Source organism: Agelaius tricolor, unplaced genomic scaffold (assembly GCF_023055355.1).
Source record: "Agelaius tricolor isolate 1412-34295 unplaced genomic scaffold, bAgeTri1.0.p SCAF_5, whole genome shotgun sequence".
Lineage (NCBI taxonomy): Eukaryota > Metazoa > Chordata > Aves > Passeriformes > Icteridae > Agelaius > Agelaius tricolor.
In genome coordinates this window covers 31,374,439-31,387,668 of record NW_027269265.1, presented here as the reverse complement: position 1 = coordinate 31,387,668, position 13,230 = coordinate 31,374,439, and the positions used below count along the sequence as shown (strand labels likewise).

At 39.2% G+C, this 13,230-nt stretch overlaps 1 protein-coding gene across 3 annotated transcripts in view; it reads right to left on the bottom strand.

The window, feature by feature from the left end:
• The window catches only part of LOC139590023 (neuroendocrine protein 7B2-like), a 42,609-nt gene that overhangs the window by 13,648 nt on the left and 15,731 nt on the right, over window positions 1-13,230 (bottom strand). For all 3 annotated transcript variants that reach the window (XM_071427028.1, XM_071427030.1, XM_071427029.1), the window contains one exon: window positions 796-945. In XM_071427028.1, coding sequence (XP_071283129.1) covers window positions 796-945 — 150 coding nt within the window. The remainder of the gene's footprint in view (window positions 1-795; window positions 946-13,230) is intronic.

Sequence of the window (13,230 nt, the reverse complement as noted above, 5' to 3'; positions counted from 1 at the left end):
CCAGTTCCAGGTCCCAAGGCAGCCAATGGGTGTTTTACTACTGCTTTCAGTCCTGGAAGCCATTCCTTGGCTCAAGTAGGAGGAAGGAGACCCATTCTCCCAGGGTATGTGTACAGCATGCACACGCAGGGCTGATTCAGTGACCCTCGGGCAGCAGCCCCCAGGCCGGGTGCCGGCGCAGTGTCAGCCTGGGGACAGACAGACAGACAGACAGACAGACAGACACCCCACACGTGCTGGCCCCGCTCTGCTGTGGAGGCTGCGCTGCCCCAGCCAGCCTGCAGTGCCGTGGGCTGCAGCCGTGCCGCTCCCCTCTTCTGGCACGGATGAGCTGTAAAGCTGCATGGATTGGAGCCGAGGTATCTTAAATATTGACTCATGGTCTGGGTTGGAGATCAGGGCAGACAGTTTCATTCCTCTTGGCACAATGAAAGTCTCTAAAATAAGGGTAAATCTCATCTTGAAAAAAAGAATAACTTTTTTCAGGGGCCAGCTTAAAAATGAACTCCCTTGGGAACATGATGGTCTCATAAATCTCACTATCTTCTACTCTGAGATCAAGATGATTTCTTCCACCTTCTCCAGGGTCATACAGCAATACAGGATATGCACATATTCTTTAAAAAAAGATTTTAAAAAGCTCATCTGAAACACTAAAACACCCAATTTCTCAACAGTTCTTGTCCTGGGGCATAGAATGAAAAAAACCCTCATTTCTGATAACAGGCTGTACAGTGCTGAAAGACAGGATGATGTACAGTGAAGACAGAGGTACAAAGGGCAGAGCTGAATTACCTGTTTTTCCAATAGGGCAGGGATTTGGAGGGTCAGGATATCCTTGATCTTCACTGAAATCCTTTGGTACATTGTCTCCTGTCAGCTCAGCCACGATATTTGGGATATTGCCATAAGGACCCAAGTGCTGGAGACCCTCATGAGCACCACCTAGCAAAGACAATTTATGCACAGTCATTTCACGAGATTAAAATGTGAGTACTTTAGCTGGTGCAAGCAATCTACACTTCAATTTAAAATATAATATCTCTCTCTCTCTCTCTCTATATATATATATATATATAATTGTTTTAGAGACAAATCCAAATTTAGATTTCAAGTATCTCTTTTAGAAACATAACCATGTGACCTAAATCCAGTAACTTAGATAATTAAAAATGAAACTAGGAAACGCATATTATTAGTCTTATGGTTGTTTTTTTCCTTAACTATGAAAATTTTAGGCAAGAAAATGCAAAAAAATAGACATCATGAAAGCTGATATATCTAAAGCACAATTATCTTCAGTCACTGATACTATTACTGTTCATCATGGCAACTAACAATAGGAGATACTGGCATCATGGCAGGAAGACAATGTTAATGATGCTGTAGAAAGAAATACTACCTGCACAGCCTAGAAATACATTAATAAATTAAGTCCCAAAAGGGCTTAAGATATTGAGGTCCTTAGGGACCCAGGGCATTCTAGCAAATTTGGTTGTGTACACCTAGAACAAATATTTTTAAATGAAACCAATTCTTAAATGTAAATTTGCATTTCCTGTTGTAATGATGAAAAGTGGTGAAGAGTCCCTGTTGTTGATGGGATTTCTTGTTCACATATACCTCCACAGTAGTCAGTGTGTTACAAAGCATCCCAGGCAGTGACTTCACACTTTTACATACAAGATTTTCCCTGTGGGACCCAGGGAAAAGAGCAGCATCACTGCAGGGTTACAGCAGCAGAGCGCAGCAGGTTTTGTAACCCAGTGGCAGAGGACACAAGGATGGGCCTGCTGTGCTTGGGCAACTGCACCCAAAACTGCTGTGCTGTGGCCACCTCCCACTCACCTCAGCTGGGTGCCTGCCTTTGACAAGCAGGGCCTTCCACTGAAGATTGGGGAACCAAGCTCAGGCCACGCTCTCTCTCTGTGCCTCTCTACAAATAATTATCTGTCCCAGATCTTTTCTGCATGCCTTACTGGCCAAATGCATCCACAGGCTAAACCCCAGCTGCTTGTGGAGTTTTTTTTAAGTACTATTGTACACTATTCTTTTGAATTTCAGACATAATACGTTAGTTTCAAGCATGTTCTTTCTCCCTGACAAAGACAGCCACCACACACACTGCAGCAATGGAGTTGCTTGTGTGACAGCAAAGTAATATTTTTTTAAGCCCTATATAATGAGGGATAACAACATACAGTCAACATATAAATTCTACTAACAATGAATGGAGAGAAAAAGGAATTTGAACAATTGGAAAATATGAGTTAAAGAGTGAATGCAGACAAAACTGCTTGGGTAAATAGCAAAATCACCATAGTATCACCAAATAGTCTTATTTCAAATTTATTTATTTTTCATAGATCCAGAAGATGTGCATAAAGCCTCTGAACATGAAAGTTGCTCCAAAAGAACCATTCAAGTACTCCCGTCCCAAATTACAAATAAATATTACCAGCCTAAATCATCTTTTATATAGCCAAACATTGTGAGCTAACGTAATCACTTGCAAAAATTGCTAACAGAATGCAATCTAATACAAAATTCAAATTTTGTATTCATTTCTACATTTAGAAATTGAAGTTGAGGCAAATTTTGCAAATTGATTTTGCAAATGACTAGTTGGATGTTGGCATTATAGCAAAGAAAATTAGTCTATAAGCACATATATTTCCATTTTATTTGTACAATGGACTAAAATCTAATCAATGTGCTAATTTTCCCCCTCAAGTCTCTTATTCTGTAATGCAGTGTTGCAGAAAAGATATGTAACAAAACATAAAACCACCCCATAAAAGAACTGCATCTCTGTTAAATGGGAATTTGGCAGGTAGCTGCCATGAGACCTGGTACTAAAACCAGAACAGCACTATCCCCACTGTGAGCTTTATTATCCCTTGAGTCCATAGCCCACACAAAAATCACACTCATAACACAATAATGCTATGGTGATGAGGTTAAAGAAAACTATAACATACATTTAACCTAATGTAATTTAATATCATGTCTAATATATAGCATAAAATACTTCTTTTGTCCTGAGTTCCTTCACATGAAGATTGATTACATGTATGTACTTAAAAGCACCAGGTTATGATTGTGCTGTAAACTACGGAACCCCGTAATCAATACGTGTTTGAACATCCTGTATACAATGGGGTTCACTATGGGACAATCCATCAGATAGAAGCCTATCTGTGCTTGCCTGTGGTGCAGACCTCTTGGCACCAAAGCTCCATCCATAAAGAAAACAGAGGTACTTAGCAGGCTCCAGTGTGCTATATATACATGTAAGTTTAAACCGACTGCCAAGAATTCCCTTGACTGAGTACAAACCAATCTTTTTATATTAATATAAAGGATTGTTTCCTTTAGGTATAAATGTCCAGGATCATTTGAGGGTTTTTCCTTTCTTTCCAGAAGAGCTGCAGACAATAGCACCTGCTCTGGTGCCATAATTTAGCACACTTGAGTGATTTAACAGCATCAGCAAAGCTCATTCCTTATAAACTCTGATAAATAGTGCACTCAGCAAAGACTACAATAATAAAAATGAAATGCTATGAATATATGAAGTTGGGGTACTATTACAGTAACTCTCATTAGTTGCATTAGTTTTGGTATTATAACATTACTGATTTAAAGAAACATATTAGGATTAAATGCACTGCAGCTACCAAGTCAAAATATTGGAATACAAACATATACAGTCAGCTACAAAAATAGCAGAAGATCAGTTTCTTGAACCTTGAGGCAGAGCCTGAAAGAAAACGGCAAGGCAACTCAATACCAAGAAACTTTTCATAATTTCCTATCCAGAGGAATCATGAGAGATGTCATTGTTAAATTATTCAAACTTGGACTACCAAAAATCCAGAGTAGTACAGACAATGCCCTTGTACTGAGAAAGGATGAGCTAGATAAATCTATGCTTTTTTCCGTATCTCCTTACTTACACGAACAGGCTTTTCTGTGTCGCATACTAACAAAGAAAACACTCCAAAACAATCAGCTCCCTTTCACATGCAGGATTTTGTGAGCATTTATTATTGGGTATTTGACATTCCTACAGGATAAACTAGAGGTTTAGATCTCTTGGGCTAAGATCAGCAATATGCATATATATGCAAATATATGCATATATGTAGTCATCTAGCACTAGTCTTGAACTGCTGCAGGGTGGGAAACAAAAAAAAAGAACAATGCCTCTACCATTATTTTAATTCTGGAAAAGTATTTTATCAGCTGATTTCAGTTAGAGATCCTTGGAATGATTACAAGTTTAAAGTGCATACATTTCAGCTAATTTCTTTATAAGAGCAATAGTGTCCCACCCATGTAGACAACATAACCACTCCATTCTTGGAGGAAAAAAAAAACAAAACCAAAAAGAAACATGAAGAGCAACTAATTTCTTGCAGGTATTGATATTTCCCTGATGAAACACATCCAATGGAAATGCTGTTACTCCACTGAAGTTTTAGCTGCTTCTACCCATCTATTGGTAGTGCAAAGCACTGAGAACAAATCTGTGGAGAGCAATCCTCCATGTCAAACACAAACAGGTAGTGCTGTCCCCCAGAAGAGTCAGTTTAACGAGAAGTCAACGAGAATGGATTTTCAAGAGTGAAAAATTTTTGCAGAATATTTAAAGAGAAACAAGAGGACAAATTTGCCTTTCAGTCTCATTGAAACCATTTTCCATGTCACAGTGAAGATAGAGTTTCCCCAGTCACAAATTCAGAAAAAGGTAGTCTGGCCAATCTTAGCACAGAGATATGAAATAGGAAGGACCATGAGTATGTGTTGTGAGTAAATAAATCCCAAATCCCAAGTTAAAGCCCTTTCCTTAGCAAGTCATACCCCAGAGTGTCTAAGCCCCTCACAGATTCACAGGGGGATCTTCTCCCTGAGCAAAAATCACATCTCTTATCTCAACCTGTAAAAACTCCAAGCACACATGAGCTGCAAGGGAAGGCTGACACAGCTTATCTCATTTGCCCAAGGTTCCCAAGGGAGAAAATACGTATTAATCAGAGATGTAATATCATACTTCCTACTTTGCAAAATCTTTTGTTAATCTGGACTATTTGTTCTTATCACAAAAAAAATCTTCAAGATTGTTTACAATGTCTCCTCAACACATCAGAAATACATTTTTTTCCTTTTTCCTATGGGAAGTGACAGCTTCCCATACTATCCTACACTTTCATCCCCAGTCACCTTGCTGTATCTACATTTGTTGTCATTGTCACATTCAAAAGGAACATCTCCCCGGTGGAAGGCAGGATTGACAGAATGCTTCCCAGTGTTAAACTGGGACATCATTCACAAACTTGCTTTTTCTTTTCTTTTCTTATCTGCAGGACAATCATCATGTAAACTCTCAAAAGATCCTGAATGCAGAAAATGCATTTACATTTTCCTTACCCTTGCTAACACTTCAAAGGGCTTTAAAGCCCCAATGCTGTAATTATAATTCTGCTAGCTTCATCCTAGAGAGTCCTATCCTGCTTGCTGAAATTGATTAAGCAAAGGAAGTGAGAAGAACTGAAAAAATTATAAATGATCACATTTTGTCTATTCCACAGAAGCTGTTAAATAAGAGAATAGGGAAGGAGAAAAAGCATAAGAGAACAAAGAATGGAAAAATGCAAACCTAGCCAACTTCCTTAACCATTCAAGAGCATGCCTCGAGAAACACAAAAACACTACAGCTATACATGCTCAGGCATTCCAGACTTGGCTTGTCTTCTCCTTAATGACACAAAGTTTCTTAAAACTATAAAGACTAATTTTCTATTTCTCTGCAGAGGGGCAATTTTTTCTAAAGCCTTAAGAACACAAATTGTACAATTACTGACCTTGCTTTCAGCAAAGTTTTATCCAATATTTTAATTACAAACAGTACAAATATTTAAGATATTAAAGGCTCTTACTGTGCAATAGTTAGGACCAAAATAATGCCCATGCCTCTCACAATAAATTTATAACAGCAGCTTATATGTCATTATTATTCAAATTGTATACACAACAAAAAAAATACAGCAGCCACTTGCTGACAAAGCAAAAAAAAAGAAAACTTTTATGTCTGCTTTGGTTGAACAGTCCTCTGACGGACTATATTAACTTGTCCTTCAGCTGAGCAGTGGCTTTTGCGCTTCAGCATGTGAATAAGCTGACACACAGTGTCACACACAGTGTCACACACAGTGTCACACACACAGTGCATCGTGCAGCACACAGACAGGGGCCCCTCTGCCACCCTGCCTTGCAGCCACCACACACCAGCAGAGTGACAAAAAATGAAACAAAGCCAGCAAACTGCACCCTCCTGTCACTGCCACAGCACAACCTCACTACTGACCACGTGTGCAGCATGTGGTTCTGGGAAACAGAGCAGTGAAAGGAAAACAGTGACCTCCTTTATCCCATGAGGGATGGGACATTATTTCAATCCTATAAATGCAAATGTGCCAGTGAAAGACTGTAAGACTTTATTCACTAGCACTTTATTCACTTGAGACCAGCTGCATGAGAAGTCCAAATGCTCCGTCAGTATCAATGCATTCAGAGAAAAAGACTCTTTTCACTCCTGTAATGTGAAGCTTAGATGCACCAGAAGTATCCAGAACATCCATGGTTTTGTCTCTACTGCACCACTGAACTTCACAACATTTCCGTGTTCATTTCCCCACTCATATCCATTCCATTCCATTCCATTCCATTCCATTCCATTCCATTCCATTCCATTCCATTCTCCATGCAGATGGCTCAAAGCCCCAGCTGGTTCAACAGCAGGTTTAAAACCTTCCCATGCCTGTCTGCCAGCTGCTACAAGGCAGATTTCCCAATGCCTCAAATGTCTTCCTTGTGAGCATTCCCAGTGCAGAGCTGGAAGGCTCCAGCCTCTGCCCTGGTGAGCCAGTATTAGCCCAGAACTCCAAAGCAGAGGCCTCGCCATGCAAAGCCACCCCAGTCAAGACGGGGCTTCTTTTGCCCTTGGATAAAAGCACTGGCACACAATGAATATGCAATGGAGTGGGGAGGTGAAGAGCCCTGGTGGATAAGACCAGGCCCAGTGCTGTTCTTTGCTGCTGCAAAGGGGGCTCAGATCAGCTGACCTGATGTGCTAAAGCACCCCAAGGGGAAGGACCAGCTTCTGCAGCTGACAACATTCTTCTGCTCATTCATCCCTGCAGCTGAGCGCTGCTGGGATTCTTCTTCTCATTCATCCCTACTGCAGAGTGCACACACCATGGCAAGCACAGGGAGAAGAGCTCTGGAAACCTTTGGAGAGTGCCAGAGATCCTATCTCCTGGAACACCAAAATCAAGAGGAGTAGGAGACTCCTCTTCTCTAGATTTCTAAAATATCTCTTCATAGAACCAAATAATCTCTTCATAGAACCAAGTAAACTTAAAAGTATTTTCTTAATGCAAGTTAATTTAAAATTCAGGTGGGAGCGTGGGAAATGCAGCTGATTTTGAGAAAAAATGCAGAAAGGTGTAAATCCTGGCATGCTCACAGAATCACAGCATATGTAGAGTTGGAAGGGACCCACAGGGATCATCAAGTCCAGCTCCTCACTCTGCACAGCACCCAGGAGTCACACCCTGTGCCTGAGTGCATTGTTCAGAAGCTTCTGGAACTCTGTCAGGTTTGGGACTGTGACCACTTCCTGGGGAGCCTGTTCCAGTGCCCAAACACCCTCTGGATGAAGAACCTTTCCCTAATATCCAGCCTATTGACAATTACGATTACCTTGGGCCCTGTCACTGCTCACCATAGATGAAAAATCAGTGCCTGTCCCTCCTCTTCCCCTCATGAGGAAGCTGTAACTGCACTGAGGTCTCCCCTCAGTCTCCTCATGAGAGACAAGCAGAGAAAAAAATCTTTAAAAACAAGGGCTCATCATAATTTGGCCAACCTTCACTGATAGACTTTTTGAAATACTTACATCTACATATTCCAATGGTAGATGGAATTTTATAGATTCATAATACATTTCTCTATACCTCCTGCCAATAGTAGAAAATACAGTTACTATAAAGCATCAGACAATACAGAAGATATCATGTTCCCTTTCCTCTTCAGGTTTCTTACCTCTCCTACTGGATTTTTCCCTCTAGTAACATGTACGAAAAAATAATTATGGCTACAAATCCCATTCTAATTGATTAATTATCTTTAGGTAGATGACAAGCTACTTAACTCTAAATCCCTACAGACCTGCCATCTATCCTTCCCAGAAGCTGCTTGAGATGGGACTCATTCTCCTTTGGTGGCATCTTTTAAAGATGACTTTATGACTAGCAGCAGTAGTCTGTACCACATAACAGGGGCTAGTAGGAGGTTTTAAGAGTTGGAGTCACTTCATCTTCTTGGTTCCTCAGCAGAGGAATGTGATGCCTGCACACTCTCCTGCAATCACAAGAGGAGGATGTTTCAAGAGAAGGTTTCAATGCCTCAAATCTAAATGGGTTCCTCAGTCAGATCCACTTGCAAATAACAGATCTAGAGAGAAATGGGTATTAATAATACTCTTTTCTTCTTTTGTTCTCCATTGACTGACTTCTCTGACAAGCACACTAGATTTGAGAATTTCCCCTGCACGTTCCCAGCCACACTGAGAACACAGGAGTAGCCCTGCACCCCTCCTGCAGCTCTGGGGCATCAAGGAAGGGCAGCTCCCAAAGTTCACTCGTGGCAGAGCTCATGGTGCTAACACCCACTGCCTTTGCTGGATCCTGCCCTTGCTCCTCAAGAGGGAAAGCTGGGAAACACATTGAGGTGACCTGGTGTGACCTCCTGGCAGCAGCACAAACACCAGCTTGGCTTTCCTATTCACTGCTGCTCATGGCTTATAAATTCATATGGAATCAAGGATATTACGGGCCAAAGTTCAAAGATTTTTCCTTAATACAAATAAAGTCACACCACCTCATAATTTTCCTGTTTGTGGAGTTAGAGGTATAAACATTTTGTGTGCAGTTTCTTCACAGACCTGTGCCATATCACTCAGATAAAGAGAATTCACTGCAAGTCACTGCTGTCATTTGGCACCATCATTAGCTTTTAAATTCAGAAATTAGCATTCTAAGGCACCTCTCTTATGACATGCATCACTGCCTGATACTCAAATTCTGGTTACACTTAACACTACAATGTTTTGAACAAAATGCAAAGAAAATAGGTATTTTTAGTCAAATCTATACAAATCTAGATATTTACATATTGTTGTGTAAAAACCTGTAAATTTGCCACTTCCATTTAATCTTAAAAATTTGAGATGTCCATATGAAATTTTGAAATGTTACTTTCTGGGCTAATTAGATTAAAAAAAAAAAAACAAAAACAAAACCCACACACAAACCAAAAACCCACAACAACAAACAAATCAGCCTTTCTGGCTGTGGAAGGTCTGCCCCAACTCAGCCCTGAGCAGCTGCCCCCTCATTCCAGCACTGCTCCCTCCAGATGCTGGCACAGGCTCTGGCACAGAGCACATAAACTGCAGCAAAGAGCTGCAGCCATCACACTGCTGGGTTTGCTGAGCCCCACATATTGTACAATTATTACTTGTAGTCACCCAAGGAAGTCCAAATATATTGGGGCATAAGCATAGCACACATTAACCTGAAAGTGAATGAGTGCAAAGGTCAGGTGTGCACTGCTTTCATGAGGGAATTCATCAGCAAGAGTTTTTGTAACTTTCTAATACAAAGATTTTACTGTTCTTGTAGGAAACAAGTACCTGTCTTGCAGGACAGGACAGACAGCAAAGTAATACTCTTATTTACTAACAAGAAAACCTTTACTTGTCTTATTAGTAAAATGCAAACAGAATAGACACTATTAACATGCATGAGTAATCTGCATAATTTTATGGACAGTAGGTTTGCTGTAGAGGGATATTTGTACAGGGGCTGTGCTGACAAGCCATTGATTACCAGTTGTTAGTAGACATATTTGCATAATGTTCCAGAGTCTCTTGAATTTTATCATCTCAATCTGACAAACAGTAATTACATTTTCCTAAAACAATAAACATACTAATTTCCTTTCAAAATAATCAAATAAACCCCACCCTGTTTCCAATAGCTATGAGGAGTCTCTGCAGGAGAATCAAAAGCCTCCCTGAGAGGATTGTATTTTTAAAATTTCTTTATACCTGCAAGCAATCATAATTTAAGAGACATCATTTAATGCAGCCACTGAAGTTGACAGCATTATGCCTTTTCTGCAGACTGAAGACTTCAGACTCTGGGCTGTCAGGCCAGCACCTTTACCAATAATCATTCTGTTTGGGTGGTTTTAAGAAATAAAAACAACTAAATCAAACACAAACAAAAAAAAACACACAAGAGGCTTTCTGTTGTACTGAATTTATGGTAGGCAATGATATTTGCAAAAGCAAAATGGGACTTCCCATTTCCAATTATGAAGTTAAGTGCTATAAACTGCTCAAGATGAGCTACTGGTGCCCCCATGTGTTTAAGTGAGATTTTTACTGTTGTCCTATGCAGGGTGTAATAGGCCTGAAATTTACATTGTATGCTTATTCCCTTCCAGTCCTCAGAAAAAAGGAAAACAACTGAAAATCAAACAATAACAAAAAAAACCACAAGCAAACAAAAAAACCCCAAAACCCCAAAACCTTAAATATTGGCACAAAATTGTAAGCATGCAAGGAAAGAAAAAAAAAGTGTGGTCTCTTACTTCATAAATGCCCTACCAGACAGAAAAATTAACTTCTGTGTTTTTTGAAAGATTGTATGCATTTCTTTATTTTTATTCTTTTGTTCTCTTTTAACATAGATGCAACCCCTTTCTTATCTGCAGAAACCTTGAATATAGCCCAGTAAGGCTTGCATACTATTTTAGTGATAAGTGAGCAAAAAGTACAGAAACACAGCTACTCATTAAAAATTCCTATTTTGATTTTCTGTGTTTTCCAGTCTTTTTTATAGATGCTGCTAAGTGACCCCAGTATAAATTTCTGCTAAGATGAATTGACAAGGAGAGTGAACATTATGAGAGAAATTGAACTAGTTTATACGAGTTTATTTCTTTTTGGAATCAGGGGATATACAGAAAGAGAAATCTATTCAGTGGCCAGCAAAACACAGCTTTAGTACTTCCAGGTCCTAAAACCATTTCCCCTTGACTCTTATGGTGCAGGACCTGTTTGGCTCCTGCCACGCTCCTGTGCCACTGCTGGCTGCAGTTCAGGAGCACAGGGAGCCAGGCAGCAAAGCCCCACTGCTGGCACACACCTGTCCTGTTCCACCTCCCCAGCAGAGCCCGAGCAAAGGGACAGAGCTCACGCTGCCTCTGCACCTCCCTGAAGCTCACAGGAACTTCCCACTACACTCAACTTCCTATCAGGCGTTTTCCAGACGCTACTCCTATGATAGCAGCCTGACCTGAAGTAACAAAAGTAACAGTAAATTGACAAATGTAAAGTTAAGGAGTAGATTTAAAAAAAAAAAAAAAAAAAAAAAAAGCCAGGTGTTTATAGATTTCAATTTAAGAAAAGGCAGAAATTTCTTTCAATTAACAAGCTGCAATATTTTTTTTAATCCATCAACAAGAAAGCCGTATTTTTTTTAATCTGTCAACAGAAAAATTATCTGATCAGAAAAAGAGAGCATATGCTACTAAATGTACTTTCTGAAGAGTGTCCTTTTCTTAGTTTCGCTTTTACGGAAATTTTTTAATAAATGCTTAAGTATCCATGGTAGGCTTGAAAAAAAAAAAAAAGAGTCATCCTCATCTCATCCTCATCTGAGCAAGAGGGGAAAGTTAAATATGATAAAGCTACTGGATTTATCGTCTTTTAGTTTTACTCTATGACATACACAGATGGATTTTTTATTAAAAAAAAAAAATGAGAAATAGAAAACGTTTGTCCAACCTGATGTTTGTGGAAGACTGTACAGACAACTGGAAAACCAGCATTACTTCAATCTAACAAACACTAGAAAACTTTTGATACTTATACAAAGAGATGCATCATCTGATTTTGCTACCACTGTAATTAGAAAGTAACATCAAACAGCTGAGATTAAATATTTGCCAGAGATTCAGATTTGCTTATATTTTCTAAGGTTTCTCTTTTTAAAAAGATGTCTAGGGAAAAAAGGCAAATAGAAATTAAAATTACTCACTTCTACCACCCATCCCAATTTCTCTATGTGTGAACATTCATAAAGGAGAGAAGGTACAGACCAAATTATGCTCTTTAAACTTAGTCTCTGTTATTTAAGTTTGCAGAAAAATGTGTGTCCATCAAAGTTTCTTAGAAAAACATATATATATATATATATATATATATATATATATACTTAGGTCTGCAATTATCTGGTAGAAATTATCTGCCTATTCAGCTTTAATCCTCTCCTCAGCCTCATTAAAGCAATTGTATCTGTTTGGTTAGGACAGCCTGTAGATCAGAATGAGGATAAAATAGAGAACAGAGACTTAGGAACTGTGGAGTCTTACTGCACTGTCAGACTGATTTAATTCTTAGAGGAAGGTTGAGGGGTTCTAGCCTGTTCTGATATTCACACATAAACAATAATATTTGGAGTTTCATACCTTCAACCTCTTGCTGTCATGCCAAAATAAAATCTGGTTTGTTCTGTTAAAATAGCAACACACTGAAACATTATCCCAACATCCTAACATTTGAGCCAGATATTTCCAATTATTTACATAGCCATAAAAGACTGATTCCAAGGAAAACTTACACAGTGTGAGATCAGAGTACTGGCCAAAAAAAAAATAAAGCTGAGCCCAGAGCATTCATCCCTGCAACATGGTTTTGAGGTGCTACTAGTGGACACAGGGAGAGGAGCACCCCCAGTGTAATGCTTATCCCTTTATCTCACATGGCACCACAAACACTTGATCTCTTCTGGTTTGCAAATGTTTCTAAAAATCCATGGAATTTGGATTCCACAGATAATATTTATTTCATGACAAAAATATATGTAATATATGTATACATAATATTCAGGAATAATTTAGCAAACCAATTGTTTTGAGGACAATGCCAAGACAACATAACTTTTTCTGCAAAGCCTGTACATTAAAAAACCCCTCTACTTCTACCAAAAACATTACATTAAGGAAGGTGTAAGATGGATGGTGATTTTAAAACAAAGATCAAGCAACAACATGATGAAGACATCTGTGACTTTAAGCTCAGGATATTCTTTC